This window comes from Saccopteryx leptura, chromosome 1 (genome assembly GCF_036850995.1).
Source record: "Saccopteryx leptura isolate mSacLep1 chromosome 1, mSacLep1_pri_phased_curated, whole genome shotgun sequence".
Lineage (NCBI taxonomy): Eukaryota > Metazoa > Chordata > Mammalia > Chiroptera > Emballonuridae > Saccopteryx > Saccopteryx leptura.
Genome location: NC_089503.1, coordinates 319,277,094 through 319,300,355, shown reverse-complemented (window position 1 = coordinate 319,300,355; position 23,262 = coordinate 319,277,094). Strand labels below are relative to the sequence as shown.

Sequence of the window (23,262 nt, the reverse complement as noted above, 5' to 3'; positions counted from 1 at the left end):
CTAAGTTTATAAAACATGGCAAAAATAAGAAGAGCAACAATAACTCTACCTGAGCTCACCTGTTGCTAACATTGTGTCCCATGTCCCTTGCCTGTGTAACATGCACACATGGGCATCCTCTGAGGGCACTTCCTATACCCCACTTGGTGGGACACATCTAAGACAGGCTGACCTGTCTGGGTATGGTGAAGGTTTCTTTGTTGTCCATTTGCCTCAAAGCAGGAAGGAACAAGATGGCCCTGTGCCTCTAGTCAGGACTTGTTCTAGTCAGTCTCCTTTGACTTGGACATTTCCACAGCTGCTCAGTGTCTTTTGAGATCTCCTGTTTTTATTTTTATTTTTATTTTATTTATTTATTTATTTTTTTTCATTTTTCTGAAGCTGGAAACAGGGAGAGACAGTCAGACAGACTCCCGCATGCGCCCGACCGGGATCCACCCGGCACGCCCACCAGGGGCGACGCTCTGCCCACCAGGGGGCGATGCTCTGCCCATCCTGGGCATCGCCATGTTGCGACCAGAGCCACTCTAGCGCCTGAGGCAGAGGCCACAGAGCCATCCCCAGCGCCCGGGCCATCTTTGCTCCAATGGAGCCTTGGCTGCGGGAGGGGAAGAGAGAGACAGAGAGGAAAGCGCGGCGGAGGGGTGGAGAAGCAAATGGGCGCTTCTCCTGTGTGCCCTGGCCGGGAATCGAACCCGGGTCCTCCGCACGCTAGGCCGACGCTCTACCGCTGAGCCAACCGGCCAGGGCGAGATCTCCTGTTTTTAAAGAAGACTCCCCTTTCCCTTTAATAGAGCCAGCCTTGTTTTGGGTTTGTCTGGTGTCCTCATTGCTGATGGAGGTGTGCCTAGGTACCACGTAGGTGCCATGCATCCTTCCATCCGGATGCAGTGATGTCCCCTGCTTCTTGGTGATTAAGATGTTGCCAAGCATCTCCATGGATGATTTCTGCTTTTGTTTCTTGTGTCCAATCGAGGTCTGGGAGACCCTCGAAGGCCATTTCACTGCTACTTATCACTGCCCAGATGTCATATCTGTTTTTGCCTGGGTCTTCTTCCCTGCGAGGACTGGCAATGAGTGTTTACTTCAGCCCTCCCTCCAGTTTTCCTCTCAGCAGATCCTTCCCTTCTCTTGGACATTGTGTATCAGGAGATCTTGGTTTTCAGAGAGATCCATTCCAGCAGGGCTGTGGAGGTGTGGGCTCCCAGCTGTATTAGGCAAGATTGGGGCTGCTCCAGGAAGGCAAGCATATGGTGGGATTTTTAATAAAATTGGGCTCTGTCCAGCCAGCTGTTCTGTCAATCTGACCTCAGGAATCTCAGCTCTTGGTTAGTTAGCTGAGGGGAGACCCCCGCTGTAGGTGCCACCTCAGTGTGACGGGTGATGGTGAGGCCTGGTGGGGCGGGCATGGACGTGTGTACCTTAGCGATCTTGGGGCTCTGTGACTGTCATCTGTACATCTGGAGCCTCGAGGACAGTGCAGGTAGTCCTGGCCTGAGCTAAGCTGGGCAGGGGGTTTCTCCCAGGATATAGGGTGGAGCAGGACCACTACTACTAGAGGCAGATTCTGGTCTTTTTAGGTCAAGAAGGTTGGATCTCACAGGTGCCACCTTGACCTCTGAGCTGTTGGTGCCCATTATAAAGATTCAGACAATTCAGCCTGTTAAAGTGGGGGGTGGGAGGGTCCAGTCTAAAACTCCACTCCTCACAGATGATGGCTGGGATGTCACAAGAGGGTCTTCTGTGTACCGTTAGTGTGTTTTGGGAAGTGTGGAGCGTTTTTTTTTCCATACATAGATGGAAATAATTTTTTGATGGCTATTTTTTTATTTTTCATGATCTTTATATACAGAATTTAAAAACAAGGAAAAAATTAGATTTAACATACTTATCAAATATGAAAATTAAAAAAAAACAATATTAAATGAATTCTCATAAGTCACTCTTGGGACACTGCAGTCCCAGCAGCCCACCCCTCCCATAGCAAGTACTTGTAAATTGGGGTTCCTCAGAGCCTCGCTTTTCTCTTTGTGCACTGGTACATGTGCAGTCTGGTGTGGGTTTGTGCACTGATTGAAGACGCAGTGCTGCCGTACTGTACAGGGCACTCAGTGTTGCAGTGGGTCTGATTTATTCTAACTAGAGTGCCCCTGGCCATGGGTAGGTGATGTTGGGGACATTCATGCAGCTAGTGCCAAAGCTTTTCTGGCTCTGGGTGGAGCTGTAGTTTAGTGTGTTGTTTTTCACCGGCCTGGGCATGGGGGGTTTGTGTGTGTCCCTGGGGCTGGGGAGGCTCTGCCTTGAGTACTGGGTTGTGTTCATTGTGTATCTCTTCCCCTGGGCTTATTTTCTTTTAAATTTGGGAAACTGTATCAAGTAGGAAGAGTCCATCTGTCCTGTGACCCATCTTCAGCAGTCACTGCCCCTGTCTGGGCTCCCTTGCCTGTTCCTTCCTTGTGATCATTTTGAGGTAGCTCTCGGTCATTTTGTCCAGGGCTGTGTCAGTGTAGATCACTGTTTTTCAACTACTGGTCCGCAGATGAGTTAACCGCCCTGATGTTGTATGAAGATTATAGATCCAACAATCTTAGTCAAATTTTACTTACGCTCAGGGTGATTTCTGTCTTAAGTGGTTCCCAAAGTCTCCTGTTTTCACTGGTCCCCAAGTGTAAAAGGCTGAAAACCACTGGTGTTGATAACAGAAGGATTCTTTTTTTTTTTTTTTAAAGTGAGAGGAGGGAAGATAGACTTCCCCATGTGTCCAACCAGGATCTACCTGGCAGCCCCTTCATGGGTGATCATAGTTTGCTTCATTGAAAGTCCCATGAAAATTTAGTATGGTAAATAGTGTTTTTTAAAACTAGCTTTTTTTGCTATTTGTGTAGATCCACTTTATTTTTTAATGTTGTGTAATACATTATGAAATCTCTGTGGACACGGAAAATGACAGTTGGGGTGGGCTTTTCTTTCCTTCCTTCAGTTTTTCCTGTCTTTATCCAGATTCAGCCCAGCCAAGGGCTGCTGGTCTGGCAGGTGAGAGCAGACATTCTTGCCATGGTCCTGGTGCTTTACAGGGGATTGCCTTTTGTTTTTACATATTTACTTATTTTATTTTGTGGCCAATGTTGTCATATCTTCTTTGAATAATCCTTTATTTCCCTGAGGGCCTCAAGATTTTCTTCTAAAAGCTTTTGAATGTCTGTCTTTGCTCCTGTCCCTCGCATATTCCTCTGGCCTCAGCAGTGAACAGTTTCTTCTAAACCATTTGAATTGTTGGCTGTTTTTGCCATGATGGCCTCCCTGCAGTGTCCTCCCCCAGGCCTCCAGAGGTGCTGGATCATTGTTGAATCCCAGTTCCTTACATTTGAGTCTTTAATCTCTTGGGGATGAGTGTTCGCTTCAGTGTGGACAACCTTGCTTTCAACTTTCCTTAGAGCCCCACCTTCCAGCCCCTGCCACCTTCCCTGTGTGGGTGGTCTGCTTCTCTCTTGCTGTTGGGGCGAGCTCTTAGACCAGGGGTGGTTCTTACTGACCTGTGGTTTCTTCATGTAAGTTTTGTAGTCATCCTGTCAGGTTTCTGACAAATCCTTTTGTGAATTTGGATATTTCATGAACTCTATGGACTAATTTGGAGGTGGTTTGTGATTTATGATGTTTTGTCTCTGTTTCACTAACATTTTTCATTGTTGAGCATCTCCACTATTTAGAGCTTCTTTACTATCATTCAGTAATGTCAGATAAATTTCTCCCTTTATAAAGCAGCTCATATCTGGTCCTTAAACTGCTAGCTTTCATCTGTGGGAACTTCCCCTACAGTTGTCATGAAACAGGGATGGTGGGCATCTTGGGTCTGATTTTGGGGCAGCTCCCAGTGGGCTGAGTTGAGGCTCTCACCAGGTCTTGGGATGGAGCCTCTCCTGACCCCTCCTTGTGTGTTGAGGGTTATGGTGACCCCTTGCTTTCCCTTTTTTTTTGAGATGGTCACATTCTGCCCTCCTTATCTGTTGCTATGTGGGTTCTATTTCTAGAACTTTTCATCTTTGCCTTCCTGGGACAGACACCCCTTGGTCAAGGTGTACAGTGGTTTTTCACACTCACATGGTTTTGGTTGGTGTGTCTTATTTCAGCTTCACATAGTTGTTCACAGTGAATTTGCTCTTGATCCTTCCTGCCCTGGTGTGGTGCACTTGCCTCCTGGGAGCTGTGTGCATCTCTTCCTTCTGGGTGGTGGTACCAGGTTGGACTGATCCGTCTAATGGTAAACCTCTTCTGAGAACTCATCTTTTCCTTTTCTTTTGAGGTGGGAGGAAAATTTTAAACTATACTGTTTCAGTTTCTAAAATAATTACATGAATGCACTTAGATTTTTTTTTCTTTATGAGTTGGTTTTGGTAAGGTACACTTTTTTACAGATTTGTTTTACGTCTCAGTTTTCATGGTACTTTAGTTGGATATTTAAAAAAAATTTTTTTTTAATTCATTTTAGAGAGGAGAGGGAGAGACAGAGAGAGAGAAGAGACCGGGGGGGGGGGGGGCTGGAAGCATCAACTCCCATATGTGCCTTGACCAGGCAAGCCCAGGGTTTCAAACTGGCGACCTCAGCATTTCCAGGTCGACGCTTTATCCACTGCGCCACCACAGGTCAGGCCTGGATTTCTGATTCATTTAGTTTTTCCCACTGCTGACATCATTTTGTCCTCTTGATTAGTGCTCATCAAAGTTTGTTTTTTGTGTTTGTCTTTTTTGCTCCAACTTTACTGAAATATAATTGAAATAACATTGTAAGCTTAAGGTGTCAATGTGATGACTTGGTACCCGTATATGTTGTGTGTTGTGTAGTATTCAGCACGATAGTATTAGTTATCACAGTTTTTCAGTTACTGGCTGGTCTGCCAGAAATTTTGTATCTGTCTGCGAAAGAGTTAACCACCTGGATATATGAAGATTATAGACCCAATTTTACAATCTTCATACAACATCAGAAGAATACAAACTCAAAGCTGAGTAAAACAAACACATAACTTAGTGAATTGCTATGGGGCCAACACACTTATAACCACCCATCTGAGAAGACAGAACCTGGTCAGCTCCCAGGCCTTCAGTGACCCTTACCTGTCCTCAGGACCATTGCTGTCCTCCCCTCTGTGGGACTTGGGTGCTTACCCCTTTCTGAACACTAAGGTTTAATGTGCCTTTAAAATTATTGATCCTTAAAGTCTTTCCTTTAAAGGTCTCTCTTGGTCTGTTTCACTTTGGAGTTTATGAAGGGGGCTGGGTCCCCATCCTGTCTTGGTCCCTGTCCCTTGGCTGGGTGTTTCCCTGGTACAGTTTTACGCTTTGCTTTGCCCCCTATTTGCTGTGCGCGGTGATTGGGTTGGGGCTGATGGGTGCAGGTGAGTGTGGTGGATGTGTTCAGCATTGGCACGACTGCTCTCTGGAGCTGTTCTGTCCTTTCGGAGCACATGGTGAGTCCCTGCAGTGCTGCCTCAGTGCTCAGCCCTGTCTGTTGCTCGTGGGGTAGAATCAGTGTTCAGCACATTCAGTAAATCCTTTACAACAGCTGTAAGTCTGTTTTCATCAAAGCCTGTTGTTGCTCACGCCTGTAGGCTGTTGATGACTCAAATCCTGCCTGTTGAGGAGATGGCAGCTTGTTTCATGGGACAATCTTTACTTATAAGCATGTTGCCAAACAGTGTTTTTTTGGACTTGAAATTGTTAAAAACTACTTCTGTCTACATTGGTTCACTTGACCGTGGAAATAATTTAGTGTGTATATGTGTTAGAATGACCCCATGTACAGAGATCCATGGAGTTTTGCATGCTAAGATTTGTGCACTTCACTGCACCTGCGTGATGCCTCAGTCAAAAATGGTAAAAACAAAACACCCAAAATGGCACCGGTAAGGTGCCCAGGACCAGCCCAGCTATGGCCCCATGCATGGGTGCTGCAGACAGAGCCTGCGTTCCCAATGTGCCTCTTGCTGGAGCCCTTGAGGACATGGATGTCCTGTCTCTACCTCCTGCTGAGGCCGTGTGACCAGATGTCCTCCAGCGTGCAAGCCTGTGGCCCTTCAGTCAAGAGCAGACTGTGGACACATTGAGCTTGGGTTCTGTCCTGATATACCTGTGGAGTCTCTTGGTACCTTCTTGGGGATTGATTTGACATGGCTATTTCTGCAAAGCCCCCAAGGTCAGGTCACTCTAAAGGACTTGTGTCTTGCCTTAGGAGAGGTGTCTTGGGTCTCCTCATGGCCTGTGGGTCCAGGAGGAGGCCAGCTGTATGTGATGCATTCCCTTCAGAACTTGGCCCTGAGGCCAAGCCAGTGGACAGTCTTGGAAATGCACCAGAGCTGTTGTTTAAAATGACAACGACAGCATGACTGTCATTGTGGGGACGTGGTTGAGCTGGGGGTGCTCTCACAGTCTTGTTCTTTGGTTATTTTGTAAAACTTCTGATTTGCATTTGTTAAAAAGTTTGGTCTTGCCTGACCAGGTGGTGGCGCAGTGGATAGAGCGTCGGACTGGGATGCAGAGGACCCAGGTTTGAGACCCCGAGGTCGTCGCTTGAGTGCGGGCTCATCTGATTTGAGCAAAAGCCCACCAGCTTGAACCCAAGGTTGCTGGCTCCAGCAAGGGGTTACTCGGTCTGCTGAAGGCCCGGGGTCAAGGCACATATGAGAAAGCAATCAATGAACAACTAAGGTGTTGCAATGCGCAATGAAAAACTAATGATTGATGCTTCTCATCTCTCTCTGTTCCTGTCTGTCTGTCCCTGTCTATCCCTCTCTCTGACTCACTCTCTGTCTGTGTTAAAAAAAAAAAAAGTTTGGTCTTAAAATTCCTTGATTTTTGTCTTGACATTTTTTTTGTCCTGACTTTTTGATTGTGGTGTACAATGAAGAATGCCTTCTTGTTGCATTTTGTGTTTTTGTTTTCTTTTTAGCTTAGATTGAACTTAGCTTTATCTTTCAGTGTTTCTATAAAGCAGTGAGGAGTTGCCCTTTGTTTCAGCAGGAGAGTGATAACTGGGTACACAGGAGCTTCCTGGTAACCTGAAGGGATTGTTAAATGATCCTCCTTTGCCCTGTTTTAAAAATCCTTTGTGTTTTATAGCCCCCAAAAAGATGAAGTCTCTCAGGAGACTAGCTGCCCATTGTCATTCCAGTGGAGCCTTGCATTCACCCACTCTCCATGAGAGCCAGCTGTTCTGAGGGACCCATTCCCACTGTGCTGCACTTGGCAGAGCTTCCCCAGGTGCTGCCTGCAGCCTGCTTGCATAGGGGCAGCATCATGTGGAAGGGAGGATGGTCATTCAGAGCTTTGTTTTTAGCATGTTTTCTTTTTAGATGTTTACTCTTGATAGAGTGAAGGAAAAGGGGATGAAACCTGGGGATAGCAGGAGATGGTGGACTTTGTATCAGCAGAGCCAGCGGCAGTGTGGATGAGGGAGAAGCACAGTGAGAACACATGTGGTTTATTAAAAGTAACACTGTCATTTCCAGTTTCCATGATGAAAACTTATTAATGTACTGCTTTAAAGCTAAACTCTGAGTTTTTCTGTGTTTTAGATTAAATAGGATTGCGAATCAGGTGGCCATTCAGCGGAAGAAGCAGTTTGTTGAGAGAGCCCACAGCTACTGGCTACTCAAAAGGCTGTCTAGGAATGGCGCTCCCCTGCTGAGACGACTCCAGTCCAGCCTGCAGTCCCAAAGAAGCACGCAGCAGGTACGTGCCCTTGCACATCTCTTGGTGTTTTTTGTCCTCCCGACACGCTGAGTAGACATAGTGGCCCTAGAAGCCAGCACCTGCTTCAGGCTGATGTGTGGCCAGCCTCATGGGCTCCAGGCCTCCCGTTTGCAAGCCCCAGTCTGGTTTGGTTCAGTCCTAGAAGCAAATGAGGACCTATGTGTGCCCCGGGCTTGCTAGGCTGTGGGTTGTGCAGGTGACTCTCATCTGTGTTTGTCCCCTGATGTTCCTGCATTTGGCTTCTCCCCTTACTCTGTACATGTTGCCTGTTGGGGATACCAGGGGAAGAGGAAGCTGTGACCATGTGGGGCCTGGTCCTGGGATGGGGAGCAGCAGTATATGAGGCCCTGAAGCCCATGGGCATGGGTCAGAGACGGGTTGGGCATTTGTGTTCTGGAAATGTACAAGGAGTAGTGCTTTATTTTATTTTAACTTTTAAAATTTTTTTTCTAATTTTTTATTTGTTGATTATAGAGAGAGGAAGGGGCAGGAGAGAGACAGAAATGTTGATCTGCTTCTGTGTGTGCCCCAACCAGGAATTGAACCCACAACCTTTGCTCATTGAGAAGATGGTTAACCAACCCACCAATCTGGCCAAGGCAAAGAGTGCTTTATTTTAGAGGCCCTTCTCTGCAGGCTGGTTTAGTGTTGGCTGCAGAGGGGAGGACGAGAGGCAAGAACCGAGATGAGTGAGAGGGAACAGGGATTTTGCCTTTTTTTTTTTTTTTTGGTATGACAGGGACAATAGGGATCAGACAGACAGAAAGAGAGAGGGATGAGAAGCATCAATTCTTCACTGCGGCACCTTAGTTGTTCACTGATTGTTTTCTCATATATGTGCCTTGATGGGAGGGGGGAGCAGAGTGAGTGACCCCTTGCTCAAGCCTGTGACCTTGGGCTCAAAAGCCAGCAACCATGGGGTCATGTCTGTGATCCCACGCTCAAGCCAGAGACCCTGCGCTTAAGCTGGTGAGCCCGCGCTCAAGCCAGTGACCTTGGGGTTTTGAACCTGGGTCCTCCATGTTCCAGTCCAACATTCTATCCACTGCACCACCACCTGGTCAGGTGGGATTTTGCTTTATAAAAGAACAAAACCAGTGCTTACTTCAGCAGCACATGTGCTGAAATTGGAACGCTACAGAGATTAACATAGCACGGGCCCTGCATAAACATGACAGGAATCATGAAACATTCCTTTAAAAACAGCAAACAAGCTCTTACATTTTAGTACTTAATTTTAGCATATTTTCTTTTTAGGTGTTTACTCTGATAGACATGAGTGAAGGAAAAGGGGATGAAACCTGGGGATAGCAGGAGATGGTGGACTTGGTATCAGCAGAGCCAGCGGCAGTGTGGATGAGGGAGAAGCACAGTGAGAACACGTGTGGTTTATTAAAAGTAACACTGTCATTTCCAGTTTCCATGATGAAAACTTGTTAATGCACTGTTTTAAAGCTAAACTCTGAGTTTGATATTATAAAGCAGTTCTGAAAATAAGGATTTAGGAAGTCAGAAATTGGAAACAAAAATTCTCATCTGCCCATTGCCTCCATTCTTGGCTGGTGTTGTTCAGTCACTCTGTGCTGTAAAGAGTGGCTGGCCTTGTAGGGAAGAGCTATGTCTGTGGTTGGCCTCTGGGTTTGGCTATCTCCTTGGTCAGTGGTCGGCAAACTGCGGCTTGCGAGCCACATGTGGCTCTTTGGCCCCTTGAGTATGGCTCTTCTACAAAATACCATGTGCGGGCTCTACCTCGATAAGGAATCTATCTACCTATATAGTTTAAGTTTAAAAAATTTGGTTCTCAAAAGAAATTTCCATCTTTGTACTGTTGATATTTGGCTCTGTTGACTAATGAGTTTGCCAACCACTGTCCTTGGTATAGAGGCTGGGAAAACTCAATGGAGAGCAGAGTCTGGTAAGATGTTCCTTTCTGCCCCTTCTCTGCCCTCTCACAAGTTAATGTTAGATCCCGTGCAGCTGCAGCACCCCTGTTGTCCAAATGGCTCTGCTGCTCTGTCCTTTCTGCTTGACCTGCCAGGTGGCTGAACAAGGCCAAGGGGATGCTATCAGACACAGCGGGATGTGGTGCTCTCTGGGCAGGCAGGGACGGGGCTCTTGACCCACCAGGTTGCTGGTCTGGGGGGCTTCTCTGATGGGCAGTAACCCTGGCTGTCGATGACCAGACTGCTCACATCACTCCCTCTATTGTGTTCTAGTGTTGGGCATCACTCCTGGTGGGGCTGTTCTGGTTTTAAAGTTAGTCCCACTGAGCAAGAACCCCATCCCTCCACAATGTTACCACCCCTCCACTGGACCTACACAGAGGAGAGGCCAAGATGGATGTTTTTGGTTGTTGAGCAAATCGACACCGTTTCGTCTTGTCATGTCTTGAGGTGTCACTTTTCACCTCTGTACTGTCCCTTTTTCCTTAGTCACAGTGAGCCCGGGCTGAGTGTTTCCCTTTCCACCTCCTTGTCGCTGGCCTGGACGTTAGTGTCATTCTTAGTGAATCCCTTGTCTCAACTTTTTGTAATTCTGTGGTGACAAAACAGATAATTTAATTATTAACACATTTGAATGCTCAGTTTTTTTGAAGAGTTTCTTTTTAAATATTGGTTTTAGAGAGAGAGATACAGGAACATCAATCTCTTGTTGTATGTGTCCTGACGGGATCAAACTGGCAACCTCTGTGCTTTAGGATGATTGTCTAACCAGCTGAGCTATCCGGCTAGGGCAAATGCTTAGTTTCTTAAAATTTGGATTTTAATGTTTCTTTTAATACTTTTTGAAAACCAAAGAGAAACTAAAGATTCTGGGCCTTTATGAGATGGGATGTGCCCTCTGACCTTCATTGAGGCTTGAGGGTTGTACTTCTTGGACCCCGCTGCCCTTCTGAGGGTGTGGTGGTTAGACTTTTTTCTCTCAGTGGTCCAGGGCTGTGTGTGGGTTTCCTGGGGCCACAGTACCATCTGAGACCTTTCCCACTAAATGTATAAGCACACATGGTCTCAGGCAGTGATGAGGGACAGTGTGTGGTGGGGTCAGGCCTCTGTGCAGACCATCATTGCCTGCCTTGTCTTAGGACTGCAAGGATTGTTGGAGTGGGGGCGCTGGGTTCAGGGTCCATCACACTGAAGGTAGCTCCCTCAACCCAAGCTCTTGTCTGCTTTGGGTGCACATGTAGATAAAGCCTGGCTTTGTGAGCATCCTGACATGCTGCTGGCCTGCCGAATGGTCAGCTGCTTGCTCCATCTGGTGCTGGAATTGCTGAGTGCTTTGGACACATTCTTTGTTTTTCGTCGTGTCTGCTGCAAGCTCCAGGGGCTGTGCACATGTGCATCCTGCACTCTCTGAGTTGGGTCTGGACCTCTGGAGTGCACCCCCAACCTTTGCATTGAACCTTGGATGTTACCTTTGTTAGCGATGCCTGCTTAGCTGACGTGCTGTGGGTTTATCCTTCCACTTTGTGAATGGAGTTTGTGTTCCGGTCAGGGCTGTGCCGGGACCCATGCCCTTGGGACTACCAGCTGGAGCTAGCATGTCACTAGGATGTGCTGACTGAAAGGTGGAGCGGGAGGTTGAGACCTGAGCCTGTAAGACCTCCATGTGAGAGGAGGGGCTCCTCTACAGGTAGATGAGGCAGGGCATTGCAGGGATTGGGATGCTGAGGCAGGATGATGCAGGGAAATGGGACAAGTGGAGGATGCGGACCCAAGTTCTCATCTGTCATAGAGCCATGGATGAACCATGTGGTTTGTACACATGGACCTGCTGAGTACGTCAAGCCAGGGCAGTACACAGCTCTGAGCTTGTGTGGTCTTTTTTGGGAGAGTTGTTGGACTAGGTTTGAGGGTGGGAAAGTTGAAGGAGGAAGGGCTGAGAGGGAGGGAAGGAGCTAGGGTGCCTGTGCACTGAGAGGCCTGTGTGTGCAAGAGGCTGTGGGAACACGTGGTTCTGTCTCAGGAGGTATTGCTTGACACATTGGTGTGAAATCAGTTATCTTAGATTTTGCCTCCTGCCACGCAAGGTAAATTTGTAAGGACAGGAAGACAGAAACAGAAATGTTGGCTTCATTTCAGAAAGGTTGGGGGAAAAGGCGTAGATTTGAATCTGTCCCACTCGACCTGGTTGGTGTTAAGGCCCTGCAGTGCACCTTGACTTTCCAGGTCTGGTGGGATGTTACCGATAAGGCTGCAAAGTGGTCACTTAGGCCTGTGTAGGCCGTTGCTCAGACACAGGTCGGCCCTTTATGGGAAGGGTGGGAGGTGGCTGGTGGAAGGGCTGTTCTCAAACTGCTGTAAGGGTTGATTTTGGGGGGGTCTAGAACAGTGGTCCCCAACCTTTTTTGGGCCACGGACTGATTTAGTGTCAGAAAATATTTTCATGGACCAGTCTTTAGAGTGGGATGGATAAATGTATCACGTGACCGAGACAGGTGTCAAGAGTGAGTCTTAGACAGATGTAACAGAGGGAATCTGGTCATTTTTTAAAAATAAAACATCGTTCAGACAAATACAAATAAAACGGAAATAATGTAAGTTATTTATTCTTTCTCTGCAGACCGGTACCAAATGGCCCATGGACCGGTACCGGTCCGCAGCCCGGGGGTAGGGGACCACTGGTCTAGAGTAATAATGTTCCATACTGAATGTTTTAAGTCTTGGTGTGATTTTAATGTTTTTTTGAAACTTTAAAAATAGTGGATATTAGAACTTAATTTAACTCATTTGTTCCATGTTTTTGGATGCCCGTCCTGAGCCAGGCCCTGGAAGAGGTCGGGTGCATTCTTTTTCTCTTGTGCCTGACCTTCTGGGGGGGACAAACAGGACTAGCTGGTCTGAGAGCAGACGAGGCATCTCAGGTTGCTGGGTGCTGCTGGCGCCCCTGCACTGAATGTTGCGTGCTGCAGGATGGCGTTTCCTCCTCTTAGTCTGTTTGGAACCCGCTGAACCCTTCTCTGGCCATCACCCTCCTGCAGGTTCAGGCATCAGATTCAGTAGCAGGAGCTGCCCCTTCATGAACCCACTTGAGGGTCTTGGATCTTGCTACTCCTTGGAGTCTTTCACTGTGTCGTAGCTTGGGACTTAGGTGGGTGTGCTGGGCACTCACCCTGTAGAGTTGGCGTGCCCTTTCCACCAGCAGAAGGTTTTTTTTTTTGTTTTTTTTTTTTAAACAGAGACAGAGTCAGAGAGGGGGATAGATAGGGATACAGGAACAGAGAGAGATGAAAAACATCAATCATCAGTTTTTTGTTGCGACACCTTAGTTCATTGATCGCTTTCTCATATGTGCCTTGACCGTGGACCTTCAGCAGACCAAGTGACCCCTTGCTCGAGCCAGTGACCTTACTTAGGTCCAAGCTGGTGAGCTTTGCTCAATCCAGATGAGTCCGCACTCAAGCTGGCCACCTGGGGGTCTCGAACCTGGGTTCTCCGCATCCCAGTTTGACGCTCTGTCTACTGTGCCGCCACCTGGTCAGGCAGCAGAGGGGTTTTTTTTTTTTTGTATTTTTCTGAAGCTGGAAACGGGGATAGACAGTCAGACAGACTCCCGCATGCGCCCGACCGGGATCCACCCGGCACACCCACCAGGGGCGACGCTCTGCCCCTCCGGGCCTCGCTTTGCCTCCACCAGAGCCACTCTAGCGCCTGGGGCAGAGGCCAAGGAGCCATCCCCAGCGCCCGGGCCATCTGTGCTCCAATGGAGCCTTGGCTGCGGGAGGGGAAGAGAGAGACAGAGAGGAAGGAGGGGGGGGGGGTGAAGAAGCAAATGGGTGCTTCTCCTATGTGCTCTGGCCGGGAATCGAACCCGGGTCCCCCGCACGCCAGGCCGACGCTCTACCGCTGAGCCAACTGCAGAGGGGTTTTGATCTGAGCTGGTCCTGACAGTGGGACTGTCTCCCCGACAGTGGGTATCCTTTTTGTTTGTCGAGTAGAAGTTGGCCTGATTTAAAACATGGTCTTCTAAAATTCTCTTTAGATAGCTTTTTGTTGTGAAAAGTAATCACTTTTATTCTGCTTCTGGAGTCTTCTAGGATTGGTTTTATGTGGGAAGTAAAGACCACTCAAGAGCAGGGTCAGAAAACTTGGGCCCTTTGGGCAGGTGAGACCACCATATGCATCTTGGTCTTTTTCCAGCCAGTGCGATGAGCATGTGGGCACATGGGTTCCACATACAGTCACCAGGCCAACGTCTTGGTGCTTGATGTTTCCAGAGTGTATCTTGCAAATGAATGGACAGGATGGCTTTTGGATGCTTTTGGGGTAATTTGATTTTCTAAATCTTCTTTATGAATTAATTGGACTTGTTTATATAGCTGACTTGTTATTGCGGATTCTTGTTTGATGCCTGAGTGTTTCAGAGAACATTCAGTTAACTGGTTGTTCAGTTGGTGGATACTGAGGCCACCTTTTTTGGTCCCCTGCACCCTGGTCCCATGACTAGAGCACCTATACCTGGTTCACTCCCTCCTGTACCTTTGTCTGTGTGTCTGTAATTGCAGCTCTCTTTAGAAAGCAGTGTTCATTCCTCAGGCAGAGTTCTCAGCTCTGCCAGGTGTTCAGATTGGAAGTGAGGTTTTGGGACATCAGGGTAGGGGCCTTTGGATGGGGCCCCTTTTGTTTCAGCTCTGTCTGGATTGTGTGAGGCAGAGTCATCCAGAGAAAGAAGAGGGTCTGACAAGTGTATGTTTCAGAAACTTGATGATGAGTGACTGGCCGAGGTTGTAGGTGTATGTGTCCCAGGAGTGGGAAGGACAGCTGTCTTGAGGTGAGACTTTCCCTTAGTCCAGGGAGATGTGCATGTAAAGTTGGAATAGGATTAGGGCATCTTGGGCTGCTGTGATCAGGACCCACAGCGGGCACAGGTTTGAGCATCTTAGCAGAGCATGGTTTTAGGAGGAGCTGAGGGGAGCGCTTTGATAGTTTTCTTTGCTGTCGTGATGGGTCTGTCCTGGGAGTTGTGCTTGCTCCGGGTATGTGGACTTTGTAGTGCTGTGTCGATAGCAGGCAGTAGAAGGTGGGCCCAGAAGTGGAGCTGAGGATGGGCAGCTGCTGTGAGAGTGGACAGTGATCACCTTAGGTGTGCATTAGGACCACAGGGCCTGGGCACACCTTGAGGGCCAGGAAATTTCTTTGTGAAGAAGTGCATGGAGTTATGTGTGGCTGTGTGGAGCCCGGAGGGGAGGGTGAGGTTGGCAGGAGGCTGGAGTGCTGGGAGCCTGCCTGGAGCTGGGCTAGTGGTTGTTGCATCACTGGGGACATAGAACACATTTGGTTGTCATTTCCTGTGCCAGGATAGTCCTGTTGGGCTGTTGGGGACTTTGACAATGGTCTCTGTAGGACCATTGATCTGTGCCACTTTGCTGTCTCTTCTGTTGTGGCTGGAGCAGCTCCTGGAGCACCTTGGTTGGAGGTGCATCTGTTTGGCCTTGTGCTGCCTGGGGCTTAGTGCCAGCCACAGCCAGCCCTACACCCACAACACCCCATCTGCGCTCACTGCCTGTACTTCTGTGACTTTTTAGTGTGACATATATTTAGTGCTGGAACATAGAATGGGACAGGCGAATGGCATGTCCAGAGCACTGACCCACGTATACAGGCTTGGCGTGCAGCAGGACTGCTTGACGCGAGTGTTTTCTGTATCTTGGTTTTTTCCCGGGCTGCTGCCTTATTTATTCTCAGGGTCCAGGAGGTGGGAGCCCTGGCCCCATCCTGAGATCAAGGAGCATGGCTGCTCTCAACACAAGCCCTTCAGCTCTTGGGGTTCTGAAAAGTTCCCTCTCTCTCTGCCTGGTGTGCTCTTCAGATTGGAGTCTGCACCCTGCTCAGCTCTTCCTCTGCTGCCCTGCGTGCTGGCTGGGCCTGTGGGGAGGGCTGGGCTCCTGATGCTGCCTTGGGGCTCAACGCAAAGGCTTCTGAGGCTGACCTTCAGCTTTTGATTCATTTTCTCAGAGAGAAAATGACGAGGAGATTCAGGCTGCCAAAGAGAAGCTCAAGTACTGGCAGCGGCTGCGGCATGACCTGGAGCGCGCGCGCCTGCTGATTGAGCTCCTGCGCAAGCGTGAGAAGCTCAAACGGGAGCAGGTAAGGCCCAGTGTAGGGCTTGTCAGAGTGTGGCTTCTGGACCTGCAGTCCTTGGCCCTGGCCCTCCTCTGAGTCATCCTGGTGCCCTGGATTGCAAGCAACTTTATGGAAGGGTGACACTGACCCCCTGAAGGAGGTCAGGGCCGGTGCAGGGGCAGCGTGGCATCTATTGTGGTATTAGGGATGGCACAGGGCCATGGAAGGTGGGAGCTGAGCTGGCACTTGGTAGGTGTTTTGGGGCGCCATGTGTGATGCACCTTGACCTGGGCTGTGGGGAGTTAGGGTGTAAAGTAGGAATTTGAATTGGCTGTGGACTGTGTGACAGTGCTGAGTACTTCTGCAACAGGAAGGGAAGTTTTCAGAGACAGGAATACCTTGTGAGTGTCAGTGCTGATCACCCTTGTTTTCCAGGTGAAGGTGGAGCAGATGGCAATGGAGCTGCGGCTGACCCCGCTCACGGTGCTGCTGCGCTCTGTCCTGGACCAGCTGCAGGACAAGGACCCGGCTCGCATATTTGCCCAGCCAGTGAGCCTGAAGGAGGTGAGTGTACAAACGGACTGCACCTGCCCTGACCCCTTAGTTAGTGCCCACTAGCCAGGTAGAACACAGGCATACTGTGTTCTTCTTATTCTTATCTAACCTCTTATTTCCATTGTGAAAGTGTATGGTTGTAAACTGTTGTAAATGAGAAAAGTTCTTAGAAAGACCCTCTCAGCAGGTGGCAGGGTCTGCCCAGCGGGCGCAGCAGTCGATTATGATTTCATTAAGGGGCCTGAGTTAGCAGGCTCTGTGGGGATGTGGGGCTTAAGCTCGGTGTATCTCAGTGCTGCCACTTACAGTGTGTGTGTCCTTTGTGTTGTGTGTGCATGCTTGTGTGTTTCAGCGTCTCGTGTGTGTGAGTTAGACTCCTGTGTGTGACGTGTTAGTGACGAACCTTTTTGTTTGTAAGTGCTTGTTTTTTCCCTTTTACAATTAGGTCCCAGACTATTTGGACCACATTAAACAGCCCATGGACTTTTCCACGATGAGGAAGCGGTTAGAAGCTCAAGGGTACAGAAGCCTCCCTGAGTTTGAGGAGGACTTTGACCTCATTGTGGACAACTGTATGAGGTATAACGCCAAGGACACGGTGTTCTATAGAGCCGCGGTGAGGCTGCGTGACCAGGGTGGTGTCGTCCTGAGGCAGGCCCGGCGCCAGGTGGACAGCATCGGATTTGAGGAGGCCTCAGGGGTACACCTGCTGGAGCGGCCTGCCGTGGTTCCTCGGCGGCCTTTCTCCTGGGAGGATGGTGAGCACCGGGCCCCGGGTGCATGAGTGCATGGAAGAGTGATCCTCCTGTAGGCTCTGTGTTTCGACTTGGCCCAGTAGGACTAGGGTGTGAACCACATGTGATTTGAGTTCCCTGTGGCAGCAACCTGTCATGGACTTAGCGCATGGGTGGAGGGGCTGGTCATGTGGCTGAGCAAGGGGTTTTGGCCAAGGGCGATTTAAGGGGTGGTGGGAGTGCTAAGGTTGTCTTGTCTCAGAAGGCAGCGTGGCATTTGATGACTAATGGGCATGTGTTCTTTGACTTCAGTGGACAGGTTGCTGAACCCAGCCAACAGGACCCACATGGTCCTGGAGGAGCAGCTGAGGGAGCTGCTGGACAAACTGGACCTCACGTGCTCCATGAAGTCCAGCGGGTCACGGAGCAAGCGGGCCAAGTTACTAAAAAAGGAAATTGCTCTCATTCGAAATAAACTTAGCCAGCAGCACAGCCAGCCTCCATCCACGGAGTCAGGTATTGGAGGCTTTGAAGAGGAAGGTGCTCAGCTGGGGCAGGAGACTGAGGAGGAAGGTAAGCATAGTGCTGTCTCAGTGTCGGTCTTTCCCGAGGCCTAGGATCACCTGGGCGACACTCCCCCAATCCTGGCATACTGGGCATTTTGTTCCCTTACAGTTGTGCAATTGGTGCTGTGTTTTGCTGCTTAAATAGTAGAGTTTAAGGTGCAGAGTATAACTTTCTGTTTCAATTGGGCCCTGAAAAAATATTTAAAAAGAATGGTTCGGTTCAGGACTGGCACAGCCACCTGGAACGGTTGATGAGTGGAAGTAGCTAAGCAGCAGGAGCGAGGCCATAATGTTGCTCTGTGTCTGCATGGGGGGAGAGCCATGTGATACACGGGTTATCAGAGGGCTGCTTTAAAGTGCCTCCTGGCATGCTCCTCTCTGATGTTTGCAAGGGTGGAAAGGTAACTGGGTATCAGTCACTGGGTGGGCAGACAGTGGGGCCAGAGCTGCCTCTGTCATGGCCGCTAGAGCCCACCTGTCTTGGCAGCATTTGTGCATTCACACGCAGAGCGATGGTGGCTCATCGTGCCTACAGTTGTAGTGTGTCTGTGAGCAGCGCTGTGCACCAGGCTTGTGTGTATGAACAGGAAACACACAGTGGAGAGAAAGCCAGCCACCAACAGGAAAAGGGGTACCTGGTGCAGATGGACATTCAGGGTAACTTGTGTCTGAGAGGGAAACTCAGTTGGGAACTTTAGTGGTTTGAGCAAGTAGAACTTGCTAGAAACCCTCTTTTTTTGCCGCCTTTTCTGATTTTAGAGTCAGCATGGTTCAGTTACATAAAGAGATAGTGGAGTAAGATTCTCCACCACAACCAGTAGCAGTTTGGTTTATAATCTTTCTCAATTTTTTTTTTTTTAAACAATACACAGAAATTGTGCAGTTAAAAAGAAGCAAACTTCTTCTTTAAAAAGCTTTTCTTTTGCTAAAGAATAAAAACCTTTGCCTGCTGTGGACTGTCTGCGGTGTCCTGGTCATGGCCACACAGTGTCTTATGTGGTGTGCTATGGCTCTCCAGCCCCTGAGTAAGTGCTGGCTGGGACTGTTTAGTCTCTTCGAGTTTTACATGGTTCCCCGTGGGTTATGGCTCCTGTATATTGTAGCATGAAGACTTGGTAGCCCTTGAGTTTTTCTCTTAGGAAATTACCTATGCACACAGCCAAAAAGCGGTTATGCAGCCTTTTCCTCATTTTGTGCCTCATTTTTAGTTTGGTGATGTATTGATTTAGGTTACTGTTGCATTAGATGCAGGCTGTAGACAGGCATCCCCAAACTGCATCCCCCTGAGGCCATTTATCCAGCCCCCCCCCCCCCACACTTCTGGAAGGGGCACCTCTTTCATTGGTGGTCAGTGAGAGGAGCACTGTATGTGGCGGCCCTCCAACGGTCTGAGGGACAGTGACCTGGCCCCCTGTGTAAAAAGTTTGGGGACCCCTGCAGCACGTCTCCTTTGGGTGATATAAATTATAGTTGATTCTAGAACAGAGAAGAAGCTTTAGTTTTCAATGCTTTCCCTGCCTGAAGGGTTTGGTTCTCAGGTGCACTTGCTCGTAAGAGCCTCTGGCAGCCAGATGTATCTGGGGGCCCAGGCTGCTTCATGTTGCCAGGCCTGCTGCACCTCTGGAGATTGAGTGCCCTGGGACCACGTCGTAGCACCTATAGGCTGGGTCAGTGTAGGCTACCCACCCTCCTCCCAGCCAGTCCCCTTACACTGCCTGAGCTGTTGCTTTGGCCAGGGCAATCTGTTTACTTTTAGGAAAGCCACTCTTACTTGCCTTGAAGAGAGTGAGCTGGGGAGAAAGCATGTCAGCAAGTTGGTTTACTGTTGTTAAATCGCTGGTCTGAGCACTTCTCTTTCCTAGCAGTCCGGGTCTTCTCAGTGCAGAGTGATGTGTGACCCTTCTTGTTCCTTTGTCACAAGCTTCCTCCCTGGTATCGAGTCCCCACCCAAGGAGTGGCAGGCAGTCCCCACTTGGTTCTGGTTCCTCGGAAGGCCACTTTTGCTACTCTGTATATCTGGATTTTAAAGGAAGCATTTAAACAGATCTGAAGTGAAGGATGGCCTGGAATCACCTGGAATGTACACCTTTGTTAAAATGACCAAATGCACAGAAAGGGCATTTTACTTTGAGCTGAGAGGGGAAAGGGGATGGAGAGGAAAGCAGCCTGGAAAGCCAGTGTGGGGACACCCTCCATGAAGAAGCAGGGGACCTCTGGTGGAGTGGGGTGTGGTTAGATAATTCTATCAGTATGGGTGAAGACACCCAGAATCAGATGTCTGTGTTCCTGCAGAGACATTCACTTAGATGGCACACAGCCAAGAGTCTTCTAAAGCAGTGGTCCCCAACCTTTTTTGGGCCACAGACTGGTTTAATGTCAGAAAATATTTTCATGGACCGGCCTTTAGGGTGGAACGGATAAATGTATCACGTTACTGAGACAAGCGTCAAGAGTGAGTCTTAGACAGATGTAACAGAGGGAATCTGGTCATTTTTTAAAAATAAAACATCATTCAGACTTAAATATAAATAAAACGGAAATAATGTAAGTTATTTATTCTTTCTCTGCGGACCGGTACCAAATGACCCACGGACCGATACCGGTCCGTGGCCCGGGGGTTGGGGACCACTGCTGTAAAGCATAGGTCTCACAACAATGTTATTTCACCTAAAGTAGTAATTTCTTAACATCATGAGCTGTTTTGGTTGTAACTTTATGTTTATGTGCTTTCCATTTGAAGGACAGGAAAGTAATGGTGGCTATCAGTTCTGTTGAGCCACCTGCTCTGAAGGAGGGGGGTCTTCTGTGCTCCGTGTCCCCAGGGACGTCTCTCTGAGTCCCTTGAGGTGCGGAGACAGCAGGTCTGTCCGGGTCACACAGGCTCTGCAGTTTGGGGACAGTGCTCTAGCGCTGTGTGGCTGTCTCAGCTCCTGGTCTGTGTTGCGGTCCAGTTTGGGGCTGTTTCCTGAGGTGACTGTGGAGCTGGGTGAGGTTCAGTGAGAGCTGGAGGTGGCATGTCACAGCTCCCATGTCACCTGCCCTGTGTGCAGTCAGCAGCTCGTAGAGGCCTATTTTCTTCATTTCCTCAGTTTGGTTCCAGTGGACTGGCTGGTGCTGAATAATGAAGACAGGCAGTTTTGGGAGAGCAGCGAGCTGTGGCTGGTGGGGCAGGGGTGTTGTCACTGAGTCTCAGAATGGAGCTTTTGCTTTTGATTGTTGGGGTTTGAGGTCATGTTTTGATCCCTTCTCACTGTTTCAGGACTGAGCTGTGCCTTTCACTGGAGGGTCCTCAGGCCTGCTGTTTAGTATATCCAGCAGGTGTGCTGTGCTGGTGCTATATTATGACAGCCTGTAGTGCAGGCGAGGATCCTGTCATGTTTGTGAGAACTCCCATGTGGTGCGAGGTGTGTGTGTGCGCGTGCACGGTGGAGGGGGTGGTAACGCAGTCTGTACTGGGTTGGGAATGGCCGAGCATCATGCTGTAGTGTTCCCGAGCTTTTCTTGGCTTTGCTCTGGAAGCGTTCGATGAGCATAGTTGGCGACCAGGTATGTGAAGTGTTGTACAGCTGTGGCTGAATATGTGTGAGCACATGGAATGGCAGGTGGATCCCAAGAGCAACTGCTTTATTTTATTTTTTTTGATAGAACAGAGAGTCAGAGAGAGGGATAGATAGGGATAGACAGTCAGGAAGAGAGAGAGATAAGAAGCATCAATTTTTTGGTTGCAGCACTTTAATAGTTCATTGATTGCTTTCTCATATGTGCCTTGACCGGGGGGCTACAGTAGACCAAATGACCCCTTGCTCAAGCCAGCGACCTTGGGCCCAAGCTGGAGATTTGCTCAAACCAGATGAACCAGTGCTCAAGCTGGCGACCTTGGGGTCTCAAACCTGGGTCCTCCGCGTCCCTGACGCTCTATCCACTGTGCCACCGCCTGGTCAGGCTGCTTTATTTTTTTAAATGTTTATTGATTTTTGCAAGAAAGGAAAGGAGAGAGAGAGAGAGAGAGAGAGAGAGAGAGATACACACACACACACACACACACACACACGCGCGCGCGCGCGCGCACGCCTTGTGCGAACATCAACCTGTTCCTGTATGTGCCCTGACTGGAGATTGAACTGGCAACCTCTGCGTTTGAGGATGATACTAACCAATGGAGCTACCTGGCCAGGGCGAGAGCAGCTTCTCTAGATCAGGCATCCCAGGGTAAGGCTTTGTAGCCATCTTGTGAATGTGATACATTCCATTGAGTGGAACTTAGGATGCTGATTTATGTGTGTGTGTGTGTGTGTGTGTGTGTGTGTGTTTTAAGTGAGAGGAGGGGAGGCAGAGACTGACTCCTGCAGGCGCCCCAATCGGGATCCACTGGGCACGCTCACTAGGAGATGATGCTCTGCCCATCTGGGGCCCTTGCTTTGTTGTATCCAGAGCCATTTTTTTTAGCGCCTGAGGCAGAGACCGTGGAGCCATCCTCAGTGCCTGGGGCCAACTTGCTCTAATAGAGCCATGGCTGCCAGAGGTGAGAAGGAAAGAGAAAGAGAGAAAGAAAGAGAAGTGAGAAGGTGGGGTGGAGAAGCAGATGGGTGCTTCTGTGTGCTCTGACTGGAATCAAACCTGGGACATTCACACACTAGGCCAATGCTCTACCACTGAGCAAACCAGCCAGGGCTTGATTTTTATGTTTAAAGTTGCATCAAGTTTAATTTAGAACAGTGGTAGTCAACCTGGTCCCTACCACCCACTAGTAGGCGTTCCAGCTTACATGGTGGGCGGTAGCGGAGCAACCAAAGTATAAATAAAATGATAGATTTAACTATAGTAAGTTTTATAAAGATTTATTCTGCCAAACTTAGCAAAAATCCGACATAAAGTACTCAGTAAGTAATTATTACTATATGCTTTAACTTGCTGTAACTCTGCTTTATAAATTTTATAAAGTAAAGTTACTTCCCTACTTTATAAATCACCATTACTGTGGAACCTGTGGGTGGTTGGAAAATTTTACTACTAACAGAGATACAAAAATGAGCGATAGGTATAAAAAGGTTGACTACCCCCTGATTTATAAGGTCATTGAGCTTTAGCTTCTCATAGTTTAATTACATGTAGTTGTTTGCAGGCACTGACTTTTTAAAATAACTTTCTTACTTGTATATTAGTGTCCAGTGAGGTTTCCACTCATGGTCCTGGTGAGGCACCTGCTGTTGGTAGGCTGGACAGCAAGGCTCTGCCTGACTGGTGCAGTGTTGCAGTCTTGGGGTTCACCAGGCATGTGAGTCTATGTGGGCCCTGCACCCGATCACTGGAGCATCCTCTGCTTTTTACTGTGGCCTTTCATCTGCCTGCCCCCTTAATGCCCTAAAAATGTTTCTGTGAGCTGCCTTGGCAGTGGGTGCCCAACTGCAGAGCAGGAATGGTGGCTGAGCAGACCCATCTGTGGGTGGAAGGTGGGGTTGCGCCTGGTGTGTGGGGCTACTATGAACCAGGGGAAGGATGTATCGAATGAGAGAGAGAGGAGAGAGCATGTGGACTGTGGCGGTCTGGGGCCTCACGTGAGCTGCCAGTGACATGAGGTTTTGGTGTTCTGTTGCTCTGTTG

General features: G+C 48.9%; 1 protein-coding gene and 1 pseudogene across 5 annotated transcripts in view; both read left to right on the top strand.

Annotated features, from left to right (window-relative positions):
- Positions 1-23,262, top strand: part of BRD1 (bromodomain containing 1) — a 50,170-nt gene that overhangs the window by 9,300 nt on the left and 17,608 nt on the right. For all 5 annotated transcript variants that reach the window (XR_010748113.1, XM_066358718.1, XM_066358720.1 and 2 more), the window contains exons 3-7: positions 7,569-7,725; positions 15,699-15,830; positions 16,242-16,370; positions 16,807-17,119; positions 17,408-17,668. Coding sequence is in view for 4 of the 5 variants with exons in the window: in XM_066358718.1 (XP_066214815.1) it covers positions 7,569-7,725; positions 15,699-15,830; positions 16,242-16,370; positions 16,807-17,119; positions 17,408-17,668 (992 nt within the window). In the remaining variant the exon portion in view is untranslated. The remainder of the gene's footprint in view (positions 1-7,568; positions 7,726-15,698; positions 15,831-16,241; positions 16,371-16,806; positions 17,120-17,407; positions 17,669-23,262) is intronic.
- LOC136390340 (U6 spliceosomal RNA) lies at positions 8,844-8,944 on the top strand (annotated as a pseudogene).